General features: G+C 37.3%; 1 protein-coding gene across 11 annotated transcripts in view; it reads left to right on the top strand.

Annotated features, from left to right (window-relative positions):
- Positions 1 to 18,989, top strand: part of VPS13B (vacuolar protein sorting 13 homolog B) — a 931,639-nt gene that overhangs the window by 602,374 nt on the left and 310,276 nt on the right. For 10 of the 11 annotated variants that reach the window (XM_077809935.1, XM_077809942.1, XM_077809940.1 and 7 more), the window contains 4 exons: positions 4,516 to 4,630; positions 6,014 to 6,080; positions 9,930 to 10,338; positions 15,904 to 16,021. In XM_077809935.1, the coding sequence (XP_077666061.1) occupies positions 4,516 to 4,630; positions 6,014 to 6,080; positions 9,930 to 10,338; positions 15,904 to 16,021 (709 nt within the window). Of the gene's footprint in view, positions 1 to 4,515; positions 4,631 to 6,013; positions 6,081 to 6,669; positions 6,812 to 9,929; positions 10,339 to 15,903; positions 16,022 to 18,989 lie in introns of all 11 variants that reach the window. The other variant, XM_077809948.1, reaches the window with a different exon arrangement.

Genomic DNA, 18,989 nt, shown 5'->3' with positions numbered 1-18,989 from the left:
TTTTCCTCATATGAAGTTATTCTCTTGTTTTTCCCACTCAGAGACTTCAGAAACAGGTGGCTGTTAAAATTTAATTTGGCACATGGCTCATCCTCAAAAGAAATAGGACTATACTAAATCTGAATTAAAAGTTTGTTAGTCATTTTAAATGATAAAGGACAAAAGTTTGTGCATCAGCAGTGTGCACATTTTAGTAAGTTTTTCTGGTGATGGTATGTGCCCAACTGTATGCCACTAAATACAATTTTGCATTTTTCTATCAACATTTAAAAATCAACACAATTTTTAAATGACATTGTGACTGGGGTCCCAGTGAGGGCCAGCTAAGATCAGTCAATTATGGTGAACTGCAAAGAATGGGGAAGACAAATCCCCATAAAACTGGTGGCTATTCCACTTAGATTTACCAAGACAGCGTAAAACAGCTTCTTTGTTACCTTACTGGTTACTCAGAAGTCCAAACCACACAGTTCCCTTAAAGTGATCCAACCTCAGGCCTCCATCCGGGAACCCACATGAAATATGATGAACATTTCTGTAAATCTTATTTTATCATATAAAAGAAAAGGTTCTACCAATCGCAAAGGATCAGACACATTATCTCCCAGGTTCGTGAATGTTTCAGATCTTACCCAAATACACACTACAGCCAATTCTTATTAACTAAACTAAATTTATTAAAAAACAACAGAGAGAGAATATAGTTAAAAGAGCAGTATACATACAGACATGAGTTCAGTTCATTTAGGTGCACATTCATAGCAGAGATGCTGAGCTTCGTAGCTGCAAAGAGTTCTTTCAGAATAGTTCATCAGTTATAGTCCAATGTCCAAATATCATATTCAGGGCGTATCAGCATAACTGGGACCTCAGTCTTGCAACTCAGACTTACCTTGATGAAGCCTGAGCAGATCTGAGATGACAGAATCAGGGCCCAAAGATCTTTTATACAATTTCATGTCCTCTTTGACAAGTTGGGATTTCCTCAGGGAACAAAAGGTAATTAGGATGACTTTGAAGATGGTCCATCACTGATACTTAGCTATAGAATTAACATAAGGCAATTTGCGTGTTCCTCCACTATTCACAGTACATTTCAAGGAGAGATGAATACCAAGATATCCTGTGTTTACAATTCGTTTAAATGCTAGAATGTTCTTTTGATCTCTGAACTATAAGAATACAGCATAGACAGAGACTGTTGATTACATTGTCCACCCTACTCACTCATATGTAAATACACAAAACCACAAACATCATCTCCCCACATGTCTTTTGAGGGTTATTTATTTTGCAGAATGTTTAACCGTTTCTAGCCATGCATCACAGACATAAATTTAACACAATATCTATAATATTTTAAAAATAAGAAGGAATTTAATTTGTTTCAGTTTACTTTATGTTGAAAATAGAAATATGATTTAATGGTAGGTGGTACACAATTCACTTTTCTTACTAACTTTTTTATTTGGAAAATATAACTTTTGTACTAATAAGATTTATAAATAACTCATCAGGTAGATTTTGTCAATCACTTGTTATTGTATGAATTTAAGTACATATTTTTCTTAGGATGCACACTTGACATCCTTGTTAACAAAATGTACTGGCGCCCTGTTTTAGAAAATGAAGAAATTAATCTATCTGATTAAAGTTAATTTACAAAGAAATGTAGCAGAACATTTGACAGCAGAAACTTAACAGGAAACAAATCTGAAAATTCAGTAGACATGATGATGATGATGATAAAAACAACTTGGCACTTGTAATACACTTCGAAAATGAAAAGCATTTTCAACTGATATTATCTAAATTACCCCCATCACCCTGATGGTTGTTAGGTAAGTATTATTATGTACACTTTTTATAAATGAAGATACCAGAGCAAAGAGGTTAGCTGACTTGTCCAAGCCCTAAAAATATTGTTTCTGCCAGAGCTGGGATTATTGCTCAAGAATTCCTAGCTCTCAGTCATGCTCTTGCATCTCTAAATCAAGTGTCTTTTGTGCTGTTGTTTAATTTGAGTATCTCAAGCCCAGTGGTGGGCAGACTACGGCCTGGGGGACACATCTGGCCATCCAGACGTTTTAATCCGGCCCTCGAGCTCCTGCCAGGAAGCAGGGTCTGGGGCTTGTCCCGCTCTGGTGCTCCAGCCGGGGAGTGGGGTTGGGGTCTTGCCCCACTCCACACAGCTCCCAGAAGCAAGGGCATGTCCCCACTCCGGCTCCTACATGTAGGGGCAGCCAGAGGGCTCCGCATGCTGCCCTCGCCCCAACCATTGCCCCTGCAACTCCCATGGGCTGGGAACTGCAGCCAGTGGGAGCTGAAGAGGCGGTGCCTGCAGACAGGGCAGCGCGCAGAGCCACCTGGTCCCACCTCCGTATAGGAGCCGGATGGGGGACGTGCCGCTGTTTCTGGGAGCTGCTTGAGGTAAGCGCTGCCCAGAGCCTGCCCCCCTGAACCTCTTCCATGCCAACCCCCTGCCCCAGCATGATACCCCTCCCGCCGTTTGTCCCAGCCTGGAACACCCTCCTGCACCCCCAACTCCACCCCAGAGCCCCCACCTCCAGCTGGAGCCCTCTCGCCCTCCAACCCCCAATTTCGTGAGCATTCATGGCCCACCATACAATTTCCATACCTACATGTGGCCCTTAGACCAAGAAGTTTGCCCACCCCGATCTAGCCTGTTTAATGGTATATAAGGGTATGTCTACACTACCCGCCAGATTGGCGGGCAGCAATTGATCCAGCAGGGATCAATTTATCGCATCTAGTCTAGATGCAATAAATCGACTCTTGTACTCCACCGCTGCGAGAGGCACAGGCGGAGTTAACGGGGGAGTGGCAGCAGTCGACTCACCGCGGTGAAGACACAACGGTAAGTCGATCTAAGTACGTCGACTTCAGCTATGTTATTCAAGTAGCTGAAGTTGCATAATTTAGATCAATTCCCGCCACCACTCTCCCACCCCAGTGTAGACCAGGGCTTAGGCTATAGAGAAAGCTGTATACTACTCTGTGTCCACAGAATTGCCATTGATGTCAATATTAGCAGTTCACATGGATCAAGCGCAGTAAATGGCCCTGATTCTTTTTAATTGATTTTCAAGTCAAAATGTATGGAACAAAAATCCTGTATTCATTTTTTCCCCTAAATTTTGAAGGGAAGATGTACTGTTGTTTCAATACAGTAGTTCAAAACAGTACATTTTTCTAGATTCATTTAATAACCATAATTGTGCAGTAACATACTGAAATCTGGAAGCACTCTTTACTTAATAATGTGCTATTCTTTTCTGAAGTTGAGAAGTAAAATAACCCATCACTACTTTCAGTGACTTACTGTGATGCTGTCCATTTGGAAAATACAGTGACAGCAAGCAAGGCACAAAAATGACTTAAAAATTTGACACCAACTGTCTCAGGTTTAATTTCTCAACTCTACTTTGTAAACATTAACGTTGCTTTTATGTTTTAATAAGAATCAGAGTCTCAGTCTAATTTCTGTCCCTTTTTAATGTCATTTGCCCATTTTTATTACATAATCTGAGGAGTCTATTTAGCAGTAAGTGAGGAGGAGTTATTGTATTTATTAGTCATATTTGTCTCTCTTCTCGTGGATCTTAGATTGTAAATTCCTATCCTGCAAATGTTAGATGTAAAAAGCCATGTATATTTATTGTGCATATAAATAATTACACACAGAAACAATGTTAAAAGAACTTTAAAGTTGGTTACAAAGTCAAGCACTCAACAATTAGGAAATCCCAAAATTAAAGTTACCTGTGCAGCCTTAATTCACCCAGTTTTGCGCATGTGTCTTATGATAATCTTTAATTACATGGTCACATGCTATTTTTCCACCGAACTGTTATATCTAATGGACACCTAAAGTGACAAATATTAACTTGATCTTTGTAACAGTTTAAGTGGAGCACCATTATCACAACTAGGAAAGACATGTTGCTCTGAGAAAACTATTCGTATTTCATAGCTGACTTCTATTTAAGCAAAATGTGGAGGATTTGGTAAGAGATGTTATCCATCTTGTAGTCATTGGAAGTGGCTATTCAGATTGCAAAACATCTTTGACAGCTGCTAAACTCTGGTCTGCCTCAAATTATCTAATCTATCCAGGTTTTTATACTGAATTCATCACTGTAGCATCGGATTAATTGGTATTTTTCCATTCTGAGTTCTTTTGACATTTTATCTTTCTGTTGTATGCTTTACAGCAGAGTTGAGCCCAAACCAAAACAGTCTCAGCATTTTTAAGAGAGATTTGGATTCTGGATCTGGATCTGTGTTTTGTGACTGGCTTCTGTCTATGAGATGTTTGAACAAAAATTCACTACGTGAAAAGCCCTGAACTTTGCAGGGTGGGAATTAGAGATCCAAATACAAATTGTGGTGACCCAGGCACGTTTCTAGTGTATGAACAGTGTTTTATTTATAACACTAGCTTAGAGATTGTAATTCACAGATGTTAATTTTAATTATCACTGGTTATTGCAGAAATTTGTGTTGTCAGTGAATTAGAAGATCTCAGCGCCTCAGTAGATGTGCAAGATGTATACACCAAAGTCAAATGTAAAATAGAGAGCTTCAACATTGACCACTACAGAAACAGGTAATTCCTGGAAGTCATGCTAGATTAATTCCATTCTGAAAAAAGAAAGCAGTTTTTTCATTGACAGAATTATCATTTGACTTATAATTAAAAAATCATTGTGGAATATAGTGAAATAAGCCATAACTATACTTTTTTTTAAACAGTAAACACCGATAATCAGAATTTCCCAGAATTAGACTTGCTTGCAAGCAAGGTATACATAAGCCATTTCAGTCTTTTGGGAGAAATACATTTTGTGTGTGGGTGGCACCATTAAAAATTGGTATTTGTTGAACTAAATGAGTTGTCCAAATGCTTACAATGGAAAATACCTCAAATACTGTACTGTGATTAGTTTTACTCTACCAAATAGTAAATGTCTAGTTTTTTTATGTCTCCTGCTTGATAAGTTGTTTATTTTTAAGACATCAGAAGGAAATTTCTAATAAAAGAGATGTTTTTGTTGTTGTGGAGTAGCTGCACTGTAATGCAGGGAACTGAGTTCATTACCATTGTAGCAGGTGCTAGTCTAATAAGTAGAGTAGCTTTGACAAGCTCTGAGGGAGACACATGTAGTCTTCATCAGCTGAATGGTGAGTTGTCATGAAGCAGAATCTGTGGAGGTATGTGGGAGATGGTAATTAAGAGAAAATGGGACAATTCTCTAGTGTCTTTCCCTGGGAGAAGAATCAACAAATAATCCATTAAAATATTTAAAAATTTGTTATTAGGGTGAGATGTTTCAAAAGTGCCTAAGGGATTTAGGAGCACAAGTCCTACTGACTTACAGAGAGACTTGTACTCCTAAATCCCGTAGGCATTTTTGAAAGTCTCCCATGAGAACAATCGGAAGGAAATTCAGTGTAAACCTCTCATTCTGTCCTTAATTCAGTTATCAATTCATTTGAGACTTAGTACAATGAACAAACACTACAGAGTGTGTATGAAAAGTAGATCCATTCTGAATTTTCTTTCTTTTCTCTGAATTAGAAATATATATTTGTTTGAATGTATTGTAACAATTATTAATCAAACCTTACATTTTATTTCTAGAAACTTCTGTTGCAGTTTATACCATGATGCTTTTAGATATAACAGCATACACCAAGCCCTCATACTATTAACAAGTTACTTTTTCCACAGGTTCTGTGAAAGGCTTGAGAGGTTCTTTGTTCTGAATAGTCTGAAGCTTCAAACTCTCCAGAGCTTCCTTCCAACTTAGTAGTGTTTTTTTCTTTGCTTAAGTTTTATCAGGTTATTAAGTTACTCCACTTAACATAATTGCATTGTCAAATCTAGTTTCAATTCATAAACTGTTCAAAGTACACTCTATATATGACTAAATTTTGTGGACTCAAACCAAATGCAGAGAACAGATAAGGTGAACATTCTGTTTTCCAGGCCAGGGGAAGGCTGGCAATCAGGACATTCTGAAGGAATATTTCTACAATGCAAAGAAAAACTTGTGGTGAGATTTTTGTAGTGGAATAAGATGCTTAACAAAATAACTCTGTTCTAAAACTTAAACAATATAATTTTTCTTTGTTCTCAGACATGTTCAGAAGAATGATTGCAAGAATTATAATACAAAACATAATTTTCCCACTTCATAACCAATTTTGTGCTTATGAACAAGTACTCTAAATTTGAAATGTAATTGGATACTGTTTTCCTTTCTCAATTTTTTTGTTCTTGTAATCATCCTCTTCCATGCTAATAAAGCTTTTTGCTGAATTTTTAATTCCGAGAAAATCAAGTGATAAGTCTGTTTTGTGTGCAGAATTCTATTAGGTTTTAATTCCATGACCTCTTGATTGGGTTGTCCTTTCCCATAAATTACAGTTTTTCAAATTTATATTTTTCACACCAGTTTTTCTTTTGATTTCCTTGAATTTGGGCATTTCAGAAGGTGTGTGTGACACATGCTATGTCTCACAGCTGTGCAGAGCTATGCAAATTTCAGCATAATTTAAAATTCTACATTTTTTTGGCTTATGGCTTTTGTTTTGTTTTGTTTTGTTTTTGTCTTTTTCCTCTTCTCTGTGCATCACCTCAAGCCTTGGGGAAGACTGTTGGTCTCTGGGGCAATACGGAGGTGTATTCCTTTCCTGTACTGACAAGCTGAACAGACGTACCTTGTTGGTTCGACCCGTCAGCAAGCAGGACCCTTTCAGTAATTTCTCTGGCTTCTTTCCTCCTGTAAGAAATCCTTTTAAAACTTATAGTACAGAACTTCCATTAACAAACACAAGTAGGAGAAAAAATATCTCAAATGTCATTAGTTTCTTCCCATTATTTGTCATTTATATTGTCTCTGTACTGAATATATTTATTATCTTGTTTTACTACCTTTTTGTTCTCTGGCAACAATTGTCAAATTCCTTTGTTTGGGCCTGGGAAGCAGTGTCTTTTGTTTCCTCTGAAATCTACACCACTGCTATTTGGTAAAGTGGCAAAGCTAGAATGCCTCATTTAAAGTAACTAAGATCCTGATCGCACGATGTACTTAAGCACATGCGTAAGCCTAGGCATGTGAGTAGTCCCATTGAAATCAGTGGGACTGCTCAAATACTTTAAAGATAAGCATGTATGGAAGTGTTTGCTGGATTGAGGCCCAAATGTGTGCGCAAAAGCCACTATTGTATATTGTATCTTGTTTGTGGTGGCTGTAATGATATTCTCAGTGCCTTTAATTACTTTATGTAACTGAGCTATGCCTTAAACTAATTTATTCACATATATTATTTACAATATATACAATAATTACAGAAAACCGTTCATATGGTCACAATTCCTTGAAAGTCTCAGAACATTACAGTAGTCTCAGCCAGCAAGTAATACAAGTTACTTAACTGTTTCTCTTGCATGACCTTTTTCCTATTGGATTAATAGTCATGAGCAAGCACAAAACTTAAAGTGGCCTAGAAATAATACCAAAAAAAGCATAAAGGGCCAAAATGTGCTAACCTGGATGCCTGTTAGGCTTGGCTAGGCTCCCTACTTCGAGCATTGCTACCTGGCTCCTGGTACATGGGGTCGCAGTGCTGCTCAGGTTTGGCCCTACTCCCCTGAAGCTGAGGTGGCCAGGCCAAATTTGAGTAAGTGATGTTGTAACTTGTCGCACAGGCTCACACAAATTTGGCCTGGCCTCACCACCATGAGGGGGGCCAGGCCAAACCTGAGCAATACTGCGATGCCAGGGGCCCAGTCGTAACTCCTGGAGCAGGGAGCTGAGCCCGGAGAGCCCTGTGGGATAGAAGCTGCTTCAACCAGGACAGGGATTTTGTGGGTTAAAGCGGACAGACCCACAAAACCCAGAAGTATTGGGGTGCCTTACTGCGCACTACACATGTCTACACTTTTGGTGGTGTTTAGGGTACATGTAGTGACACTTCTCAGTAAAAAGCAGGTTGCATTCACACTGCAGTGCGTAGCTACACAGAGCAGGGAAAGGCTCTGGCAGGAGGGAGGCAGCAGGAAAAGGTTCTGGCAGTGGGACAGTACACTGCTAAAAATAGCAGTATAGAGATGGGAGGCACTGCTTGGGCATGTGGAAAGCCACGTAGGGTACATACCTTAAGGTTCTGGTGTGTCCTTACTCACCTAAGCAGTGCTTCACCATCCACACTGAAATTTATACCTGTGCTGGGAGGTCATGCAATATTTGTACTCTGCATGCCGCCATAAGTGTAATCGTAGCCTAAGAGTGCTTTCAGGCAGTTTTGCTTAGTACGCTTCTGAAGTGTATTAAGCCAATATGCACAAAGATACTCTTAGTGTGCTGTACAAATGTCCACGAGGGGAGTTAGAACAGAGTAGCTAGTGTGGGCTTTTTCCTGATGTAGACAAGCCTTATGTATTCAGTCTCTAATATTCACAGAAATGAAAAATTTTAAAAATTAATAAAAATACAATCATTGTATGATTGTATTTTTTGAAGTTAATGGGAGTAGACACCTGAGCAGGTTACAGCACGGACCCTTTATCTTTAGTGGTATGACAGATTATATGAAATATTTCTGTGTTAGTGGAAGTTCTGTTCCATTTGATTTATTTTCTGTCATGAATATGTCCATCATTCTTTTACTTATTCTAGTTGTTCAAATTTGTTCTAATAAGAGTGAAAGCTAACTTACTAATTGGTTACAATTCACTTAATCATATGATCTTTCAGCTTCTCAGCATTACAAATACTAATTATATTTATGTAAGAAGTTAGTACTTACATTTATAAAAATTTTAAATACATTAATAATTGATTCTGAATAAATAAAATCTGAAAATGTTGAAAGAAGCATCTACTGTGTTTACAAAATGCAGTTGCTATACTTATGCTTGAGTGATTAAACACTATTATCATAATGATATATAATATTATGTCAAAACCTATTTGATTTTATTTGCTTTCCTTTATTGTTAAAATTATTTAATTTGTTTTATTAGTTTATTTTAAAATTCTCAACTTTTGCAGTAGCTCACTCAAGGTCAATTTTCAGTCAGAAATAAATGTTTAATCTAGATACTGGAGGAGATTTTTCAAAGGTACAGATGTCAGGAGCCTAATACACTCTGACAGCCAATGGGAGTTAGGCATCTAACTTCCAAATGTGCCTTAGAAAATCTTTCCCTCTGTGTAAAGAAATCTTGCAAATTTCTGAAGAATAATGTAATAAGTTTTGAAAGGTTTTTTTTAGTATTGAGATGAATTATTTAGTGTATAGGGTGTGGTAGTTAGTATTACGGGTGTTCTGCAGAAGAAATTTGAAGTATAAAGTTATCTTGCCATCGCTGGTACAGAGTGATGGTTGGGCCCACAGAGGGAATGAAAGCGATAATAAACTCTCTAAAATGAAGAAGGGGTAATGGAATATCGATAATTCTAATCTTATGCACAATTTTTTAATAAATATTTTTTGGTAAATTTTGACTTTCTGAAGTGCAAGAAATATTTTGGGTAGTAGTATTTGAGGGATATTAAGCTACCAGGCTGTGTTCAATGGTTTATGTACAGCACAGATGAACAGAAAAAAATGAATGTTTAGTGTCACTAAAATATTCAGCAGTTCCAGCTTACATTGAGCTGTGCTGTGATAACGTTTGGTCATACTGTGAGGTAGATGGCCCTTCTAAAAATTTAAATAAGCCTTTTCTTTTGTTGTTTGGAGAAAGTAAGAAGCCCCTGTTCCCCCCCCCCCCCCAAAAAAAAAAAAACCCTGAAAAGATGAGCTAATAAAGAAATAATATTATTCTCTGTTTAAGATGTTTAACCTGTTCTCTTTACTGCAGTTTTCATTATTATTTCTTTTTCCTGGAACAGACAACTGCAAAACTTTTAGATGGCTCACACCAACAACATGGATTTCTCTCTCTCACTTATACAAAGGCTGTAACAAAAAATGTCCGGCACAAGTTGATATCAAGAAACGAACGAAGAACTTTCCATAAGTTATCTGAAGGTCTCAATGATGGGTCTCCTCATTTTCTTCATGAGATCCTTCTTTCTGCTCAGGCATTTGATGTTGTCCTATGTTTCCCTTTGCTTAATGCAATTGCAAGTATATTTCAAGCAAGGCTGCCAAGGAATCAAAAAGAGAAAAGCAAATCACCTGGCCAACCTATGAGGACTCACACTCTAACATCTCGGAACTTACCTCTGATTTATATCAACACAGGTGTAATCAGAGTCTTCTTTCCCCAAACTGAGGAAATTCAACATGATACAGGAGGTACTATGTACAGTATGAATTTATTTATTATGTGAAACATTTACTTCCTCCACGCTCTTTGGTGAGGGTTAAACGTCACAAGATGAAACAGATCTTTTAAGCAAGTTTCTTTGCACTCTAGACAGGTGAATTATAGGGAAATCTAGTCCCTTTGACCAAAAGGTTTTATCTCAATTATCTCACTGCTGCTTGTGATAATGGCATATTTAGCAATGTTCCTGGGGCTCTCATACTGTAAGACACAGAGATGGAAAATAAAATTAATATGATACACACTAGATTTCTTAAGAGTATAGAAACAGTTACTTTGGAGGTCTACCTTTGTCTGTCCATAGCGTTTGGGCTGTGAATGTCATTGTTAAAGGAGTTGGTCAGGAGTTGCATGGAGAGAACTTAAGCCCTGAGTCTGCAATTAGATCTGCAAGAGTTGACTCTTGTGCCAGCACAGACCCCCTTTGAGGCCAATGGATGTCCATGCTGGTACAAAGTATCCACCTAGGTCAGATGGATCCATTTGCAGGAATAGGACCTTATGGTAGGGAACTACTGAAAACCCTCAGGGCTTACATACACAAACATTCAGTTTGTAGCAAGCTAGAGTGTGAATCTATCCCAGAATTAGCCTGTTGCAGACTAACTGTCTGTGTGGACCCTGCTGATAGCATGAATAGTTTGTTAATGTGCCTTGATTTAGTCCCATTTCAAAGGGGACTAGATCAAAAATCATTAACAAATTGTTAATGCACATGAGCGGGGTCCACAGTCAGTCAATCTATGGCAGGCTAATGCGAAGTAGATTCACAGCTCAGCTTGCCACAAACTAAATGTTCAAGTTAGACAAGCCCTCAGACAGCTGGGCAGATGGATGGGTACTTAGAAAGATGGAGGGTGTAAAAGCCTTGTGCTCAGTTAAACCATTACTCCAAGTCTCTGCATTAAGTGGTTGATGCCCACCACAAAATATATTTATTATGTTTATACTCAGGCTTTTAATTCTTGCATCTACATAGAAAGACATTAACATTAAAAGTACACCTACAGACAGCTAGAGACTATATAGTTACAAGTACTGTACTCTTACTGTCAACTACCATTCTGAGAAAGGAACAAAATGTATTACTGATATAATGCTATGTTTACATAAGGCATATAGGTATGGTTTGTTGCTATTATCTGCAAATAATACACAATCTAAACCCATGAGGGTAGAGTTTAAATTTTCGCATAACCTAACAACAAGAGGTGCAGACAGAGTGAGTTTAGTTGGATTATTTTTTTGCCAACATCCTCTACAATTTTCCAACTGGGAATGGCAGAAATACAGTCAGATAAAATTAGAATGGCTTTGTTGGCAAGGAAGAGTTATCGTTCTGCTGGGAAGGGAGTCTGAGGCATGCTGTCAAGGAAATTTTTTAAAGAATATGTTTTTGCAACATCTGTAGCTTTGCACTTCATTAAAATTACATTTATAAAAAATGCTCTGGCTGGCTTAAAGAAAGAAAGACTGACCTTGTGCTATCCACGTTTTCAAGCAATTACAAATAGCAGAACTGCTGTGGGTAAGCTTGAATGGAGGTTGTAAACACACATGCATGTATAAAGAATGGCCGAAAGAGTTAAAACTTTATTAAAATAAAAACAGAACAAACTGACCCCCAAAACTAGAATTTCTGGAGTTTCATGAAAATGTGAAGGTCAGTGCCAGACCCTTTCTGTCTCTTTCTTCTTTCACCCCAACCCTTTCTAAACTCAGGTACTTCTGAATGAGGACATTGAGGTCTCCTTGCCCCTGAAGTCTAGAGACTGTAACAAAGGCCAAGGCTTGAATATGACCAGCTGTTATTTTTAAATTAACAATGGCCCTTTAAATATTAGGATTTGAACTGCTTTTGAAGGCCTCTGTAGTATATAGTCCATCTGCAAGAGGTGTTCATATATTAGTTTGAGATCATTACAGTATACCAAAAAAGTTGTTATTTCAATATGACAGTTTAAATTAATATGCTACATGGTACTATATTGGGCATATTTTCTCTAAATATTTCATAAGTTAACTATTAAAATATGATTGATCTTTCCTTGGCCATCAGTTAGGACATCTATTAGTCACAGGCCTGTGTAACCACTGATGCCTGTTTTCTTTTTAAAAATTCAATGTAACTTTTCTTTTCTTCAGCACAAAATGTTCAAAGTGTCATGTTTCTTTGATAGTTATTTCAGTAGCACAACTAGATTAGAGGTGTTTTCTAGCAAGTCTCATGCTGGACTTGGTGATCCCCAAAGATGACATGCTGTAATATTGCACTTTTCATGTTGATCATAATTTTTTTCTCACTCCTCTATATCTAAGGACATCGTTACACTGAAACAAATATTGTACAAGACAGTCTCTTTAATACCAGGAAAGTTAAAGGTGTTACAAAAATGAATGTTGATGTTGTATACTGTATTATAAATACTTACTGTCTAGGGCCCTGAACCTGAAAACATGGCACAACTTAACACTCATAGTAGTCCCACTGAATTCAGTAGGACTACTTACATTAATGAAGTTAATGTACATGTGTATGACTCTGCATTCTGGAGCCTACATAAATTATATAAAAAATTTTTATTTAATTGTGTCGTTATTCTTGAGGGTTAAATCTCTTTTTTAACATTAAATACCAAAAAGCATGAAAAGCTTCACCAAGTGCAAGCATGGTGCTAAACAAAGAATTTAGCTCTTGAGGCTGTGTAACAGCTGGATTACATAAACATTTAAGAATTGCTGCTAAAATATCTGTTTAAAAAATCCTAAAACATAACAATTGCAGTAAGGCACCTTACTTTATGTACTGTAACTTCTGTTTTCTACTTTTGCAGTATGTTTATTGTCATCTAATTTAACAAAAGAGCAAAATGAGTTTTTATGTACTCATGAAATATAGTTTAATACATCTAACAGACCATGTAAAGAATGAAACTAATTATTTAAAAAAACCTCATTTGAAGGATACAAAAGTACAAGTAAGTAGCTTTCCCACGTATTAGTCAAGTGAGTACTTTGCCAGTGAGCCACAGGTGTGCAGCACTAGGGGTAGATGAAAACAAAAGTGAATGTGAGGGGCCTTATGACATATATATCTATAATAAATTTGTCCCAGGGTGCATTCATTGTGTAATATATACATTCTTACTCAGAACTTTAGAAATACATAAACAGGCAACCATGGTTTTATTTATTATAGTTTCCACATAGAAGTTTTCCCCTGAAAAGTTGAGGAGAGTATGTGTGGCAGAATATGAGTTAAGAGGTGTATTCTCCATCAGTAAATCAGGACATAAATCACCTCTACCCCCAACACAGACGCATCAAAATATTGATTAGTATGCTACCCTCTATATATGTTAAAGATTTAATTTGTTAAACCATGTGACATTGCATTACTCTTTGGTACATTTTGTGCTCGTTAAGCTGCAAGTGTTGGATGTACTCATGGTACTGAATACGTTTACACACTTTCTTTTACCAAAATCCAAACCCTTGTTTAAAAAAAAAAAGACGACGACTTTCTCAAGTGCTACTTTTTTTTGCCTACCCTTGCTCACAAATAGTGTCATGTTTTACAGCATAAGTGTGGTGGTGACCCGAGTAATATTGAAACTACTGAGTAGGGTTCTATTTATTGCACTGTAATAAATGAGTAAAGTGACAAATACTGGAAACAAGAGACCCAGAACCACTTTTGTTCGGTATTCTAAAATCCTTAGCATAAAAAGGATTTGGGTGAGAAAGAGAGAAAATGCAATACTTAGCATGGGGATCTGCCACCCAAAACCTTTAAAATAATATTAAAACACATTTAATATCCTTCCCTCTTTCCCCCACAGACATTTTAAAGCACATTATGTTAATTCAACACCAGCAGTAGGTAGTTTAAGTCTAATATTTAGGCTTAGTAAAAAAAAAATCAAAACTATTTGGTTTTGGTTAAAAGTTATTGGCAGAAAAAGTTTTTTGCGGGCATTTAAAAATTCCCCCTTCAGTGCTTGCAACCAAAACAACTGAGCATCATTTTGCTCAGATTAAGGACTGAAGGATCTGGGCTCTGATTTTTGGGTAGACAGGTTTCCTGCAAGCAAATCATTTTTACTATCACTCAGTGGTTTACTTTGCAGCATTTTGCATTATGTCGTTTTTTCTGTATTACCAAGAATTCTATGATCCCTGAGATCCGTTCACAAAAGTTATATTTCCAGACTACAGAGCAGGGCCTCAGAATGTGGCTGTCTGATTCACCAAGAAATGAATTGGTCTGTAGAAGCTATTCAAAAATAAAAAAGCTGAGGACTGACTAGTTCTTTCCACATCAAGCAATGCATTATTTCGTAAAGTACTTCAACTCTCTTCTGTGGCTGAACATTTACTTACAGAACAAGATATCTGAAGTATCTTACTGGGTGGCCACAGATGGTGAAATGGGCTGGGTTTAAGTACTTCCATATTAAGTGAGTTGATATGTGTAATGTATGTAATATGTATAATACTGAAGATGGAGTGGGAAACTCTATGAGCATGCTCAGTCACATACTTTAGATATTACTGGCGGTTTCCCAATTGCCATAAAATCCTTCAAAGTAGGAGTGCTGCAAAATACCTAATGCAAGTCTTTGTGGCTGTTGAAATAGAACACAATTTTTTTTTTTCAGTGACGATGCAAGAGAGCTATGGAACTTCAGTGTACTATGAGCAATAGAATCTAATTTTTTTCTCAGAAGAGCTCTGGTTTTATGTCTAATTCAGCATTCATTTAAAGTAAACATTTTCTTCATCTGGCTAAAATATAAAACCTAATTTAGACAAAGTAAAAAGTAGAGGTTTTTCATTATAGCAGTTGAGAATGCCACAAAAGAGACTTCTTCACAGATACATATCACATCTTTTTATTTTTTCACAGTGTGTAGGGTATTATATACTGTGCTGAATATATACTGCACACCACTGAGCCCAATCTTGCTATCTTTGTGTTTATCATGTTTGTTGCAATCAGTAAGGTGTGCTCCATGGATAACTGGTGAAAGATCTGCTATTGTGTGGTGAGATTGTAAAATCTTGCATTCTTTGATTCATACCTTCCAAAGGAGCCCACAACATAACGCTGAGTAATATTTTAACATTTTAGATATGTATATGCTTCAGTAGGCTGTACATGGGGAAGCAGCTGTAGAATACGAAAATCTGTTGGAATCAATATCCTTTTGAGAAGGTATTTTTAAAATATGATAGCTCAAGGTAGAGCAAGAGGTCACAGATTATGATTTAAGTGCAAGACAGAACTCTACGGGGAAACCTGGCACCAAGTAACAGCCTTCTCTGTTGTATATCATCACAGTAGTGCTATTGACTGCAATGGGGTTATTTGCGCAAGTAGTAACTCTTGTGCATAATTTTTTGCTGGATTGAATCCTTAGTACGTACTCTGATTCAGAGATTCTTAATAAACAATATTTTATATATGTCTGCCATGTACCTCTGTGCACACACCCACTTATAAAACAGATGCATGTTTTCTCTCTCCTTAGCTGAAGCTAATCAGGCAATAAAAGAAGACACTTTGATTCTCAAGATTGGCTCTGTCTCTATGGCTCCCCAGGCTGACAACCCTCTTAGCAGAGCTGTACTCAGAAAAGATATTTACCAGTAAGCATTTTTCTTATATCTAAACTCACAAATATTTCATTTGTAGGGGAAGTTAATTGATCAATAAAACTTGGTCCATGCAGCCTGTAAAAGTACTTTTGATATTCAAAACCAGGTATTTTTTATTTTCTTCACTTGCAGGCTTTTAAATCAATTCAGACATATCAAGTATTTCTGTGAAGTGTTGATGCATAACAGAATTTAAATGTCAAGTCATTATGAAAGTAAAGATCACAGATGAAAGCATTTTAAGAGACTTGGTTTTATGTAGCGAAAACTCAGATCACCTAAGAAGAAAAGGGACTGTTTGTAACTAGCATAGCTCTTAATAGCAGTGTAGTGTGAAAGTGATAGATATTCACAATGTAAATGGTAAACACACATTCAAAATGCAGGACTGTTGATGTCATGTGGATCAAAGCTGTAAAGGAGAGCAAATTCTAAAGAGACATTTCACAGTAAACACATTTTCTGCAAAAATGTCATGCTCTGGATTGTGTCATTGAGTATGTGCAAACCTCACTAATTATATGTAGGCAGCAAAACTGGCAAACATATGTAATCAACATGATAAAAAATAATGTATGATATTTAGTAGAGTTGGCTCTGATGCCAGACATGAAAGTATGGTTGCAAATAATACCAGGTGAGAAAAGTTACAGAAATACAGATGAACAAGTGTCTTATACTTCCTGTTGGTCTGTTTCTCAGATGTGGCAATATTTTTGTTTGAAAAGTGCTTCATACTGCACTTCAGCATAAGTTACAAACATGAAAATCCTTTCCCAGCAGTAAAACATTTACTGCTTAGAAAATGACAGCAATTTTACTTTGTCAAGTGTAGGAACTTTTAGGATGGCAGGAGACCATGAAATTTCTCCAGCTCCTTGTCTCTTCTGTTCATCGAGAAATTATAAGGCAGTCTTTTTTTCTCCAAATACTTGTCAAATTTCCATTTGAAAATATTTGAATTATTATATTTGCTCATATGTTTGTCACTAGTAGCTTATTCCTTATATTAAATGGGCTGTGACTATTATCACATTAAGATCCCTTCTGTGAAAGTTCTTTGTGTCCTGTTGCCAGTGCCTGCTTTCAATGAGGAGGTCTGAACCAGTTCCCACTCTCTCACAAATGTACTGGCTTCTGTCTCCGTGGTTCCTCCGATCTCACAATCCCCCCCCCACCCACCCACTAAATTAGTTTGTGAGGAGCAGAAGCAAAACTACATCCTACTGTCCTTCCCTTCCTCTGTTCCTGTCCTATCCTATCTAAAAACTATTTTAAAAAATTCCCCTAGCATAAATTTGAACCTGCAAGATCTAGTTTCAATAATGTAATCTCCAGTGCTGTCTCTTACAGTGGGCATGTGGCACTCCTTACATAGACATTAAAGACTAAATGGGCCAGATTTTTAGCTGGTGTAAATTGTCATAACTCCACTGAAGTCAGTGAAGCTATACCAATTTATACTAGCTGAGAATCTGGTCCAGTGCTCTTGCATCTGTAGGTGCAGTACATCACATTTCCAGAACTAGTTCAGTCCAATGATTAGGGGTCCTGAAGCTTTCCTTTAAGTTGGTGGTTTATAATGCACTAGACCAATGGTCCTTTTCATTTGTGGACCTCTGAAAAATTTTGAATGAGGTGCGGACCACTTTGAAAATCTTAGACATAATCTGCAGATCTGCAAGGGTCTGCAGACCACAGGTTGAAAACCACTGTTCTATGTTAACGGGAACTTTTCACATACTCCTTAGACATAGTCTGTAGATCCCCAGAGGTTTGAAGACCACAGGTTGAAAACCACTGCACTAGACTAGCTTTTGGCAACATATATTTGGTTCTCTCAGTTCTACGACTTAGAGTGTTGTTTTTGTTTTGTGCTGCTAAGTTTTTAGATATTTTTTTAAATATGTTTTTTCTAACAAGCAAGTCATTAAAAAGCCCAGATACAACACAACAGACTAAGGGAATTTGAGGTAAAATTGGGTAGGACGGAGAGAAGTGTTGGATCACAAACATCCTCTAGCTATCTGACTGTCACTGATTAAATCATTGACCCTATACACAGTGTCACACTTCTCAGTGCAGTAATGTTCTCCTCAGCAACATCTGCAGTCTCCAGCAGTTTTCCCATATCTGCTTCATTCACTCTCAATCTTATTTCACAACATAGGTGAAAGGCATATCTTTTCTCTCTTAATTATGCAATTATATTATTGACAACAATTTTTAAAAATCTTTTGGGGCATAATTTTCATAAAGGAAATGACGGGCAACAAGGGATGAATCACTTGATGACTGCCTGTTCTGTTCATTCCCGCTGGGGCATTTGGCATTGGCCACTGTCGGAAGACAGGATAGTAGCCTAGATGGACCTTTGATCTGACCCAGTATGGCGGTACTTATATTCTTAAGGACACTTGGCAAAATTATAGCATGAGATTCCAAACCTGCTTTTCTTTCAAAAATGTTTTGAACTGTTGAGGCAAGCCATAGCAAATTTCACGCTATCAAAATAAATGAAGTAATTTTTAACATCAAAAGTTTTAGAATGCCAGCTTTGTGGCACAGTGGTAAATTTTCTGCATTTCTAATTCGAAGTTCAGGATTCAGTCTGTGTTCCCATGCATGACATAGATTTGGGAGCATTTTGGCGAGGATATACTCAGTCTTCATTCAACAGTAGCAGGGGCTAGAATTCAGAAGGGAGCTCATTTCAAAACTCTTGTTAGAAAGGAGGATAATACAAAGACTTTGTATAATTAGGGCATGGGTGGAAGCTAGAAAAGAATAAAAGTAAGGCATTTATGATTATGTTGGTTCAGCTTCAACCCTCTGCTGCTCAGAGACTAGATTTCATTACCTGACCAGGATTCTCACAATCTGGAAGGGCCACAGCCTATGGGGAATAGTGTTAGATGACAACTGTGTGTGACTGGGGAATCCAAATGTTAGTCAGGGG

This window comes from Eretmochelys imbricata, chromosome 2, assembly GCF_965152235.1.
Source record: "Eretmochelys imbricata isolate rEreImb1 chromosome 2, rEreImb1.hap1, whole genome shotgun sequence".
Taxonomy (NCBI): Eukaryota; Metazoa; Chordata; order Testudines; family Cheloniidae; genus Eretmochelys; species Eretmochelys imbricata.
Note: the sequence above shows the minus strand (reverse complement) of the source record. Positions and strands in the feature narration are given on the sequence as shown.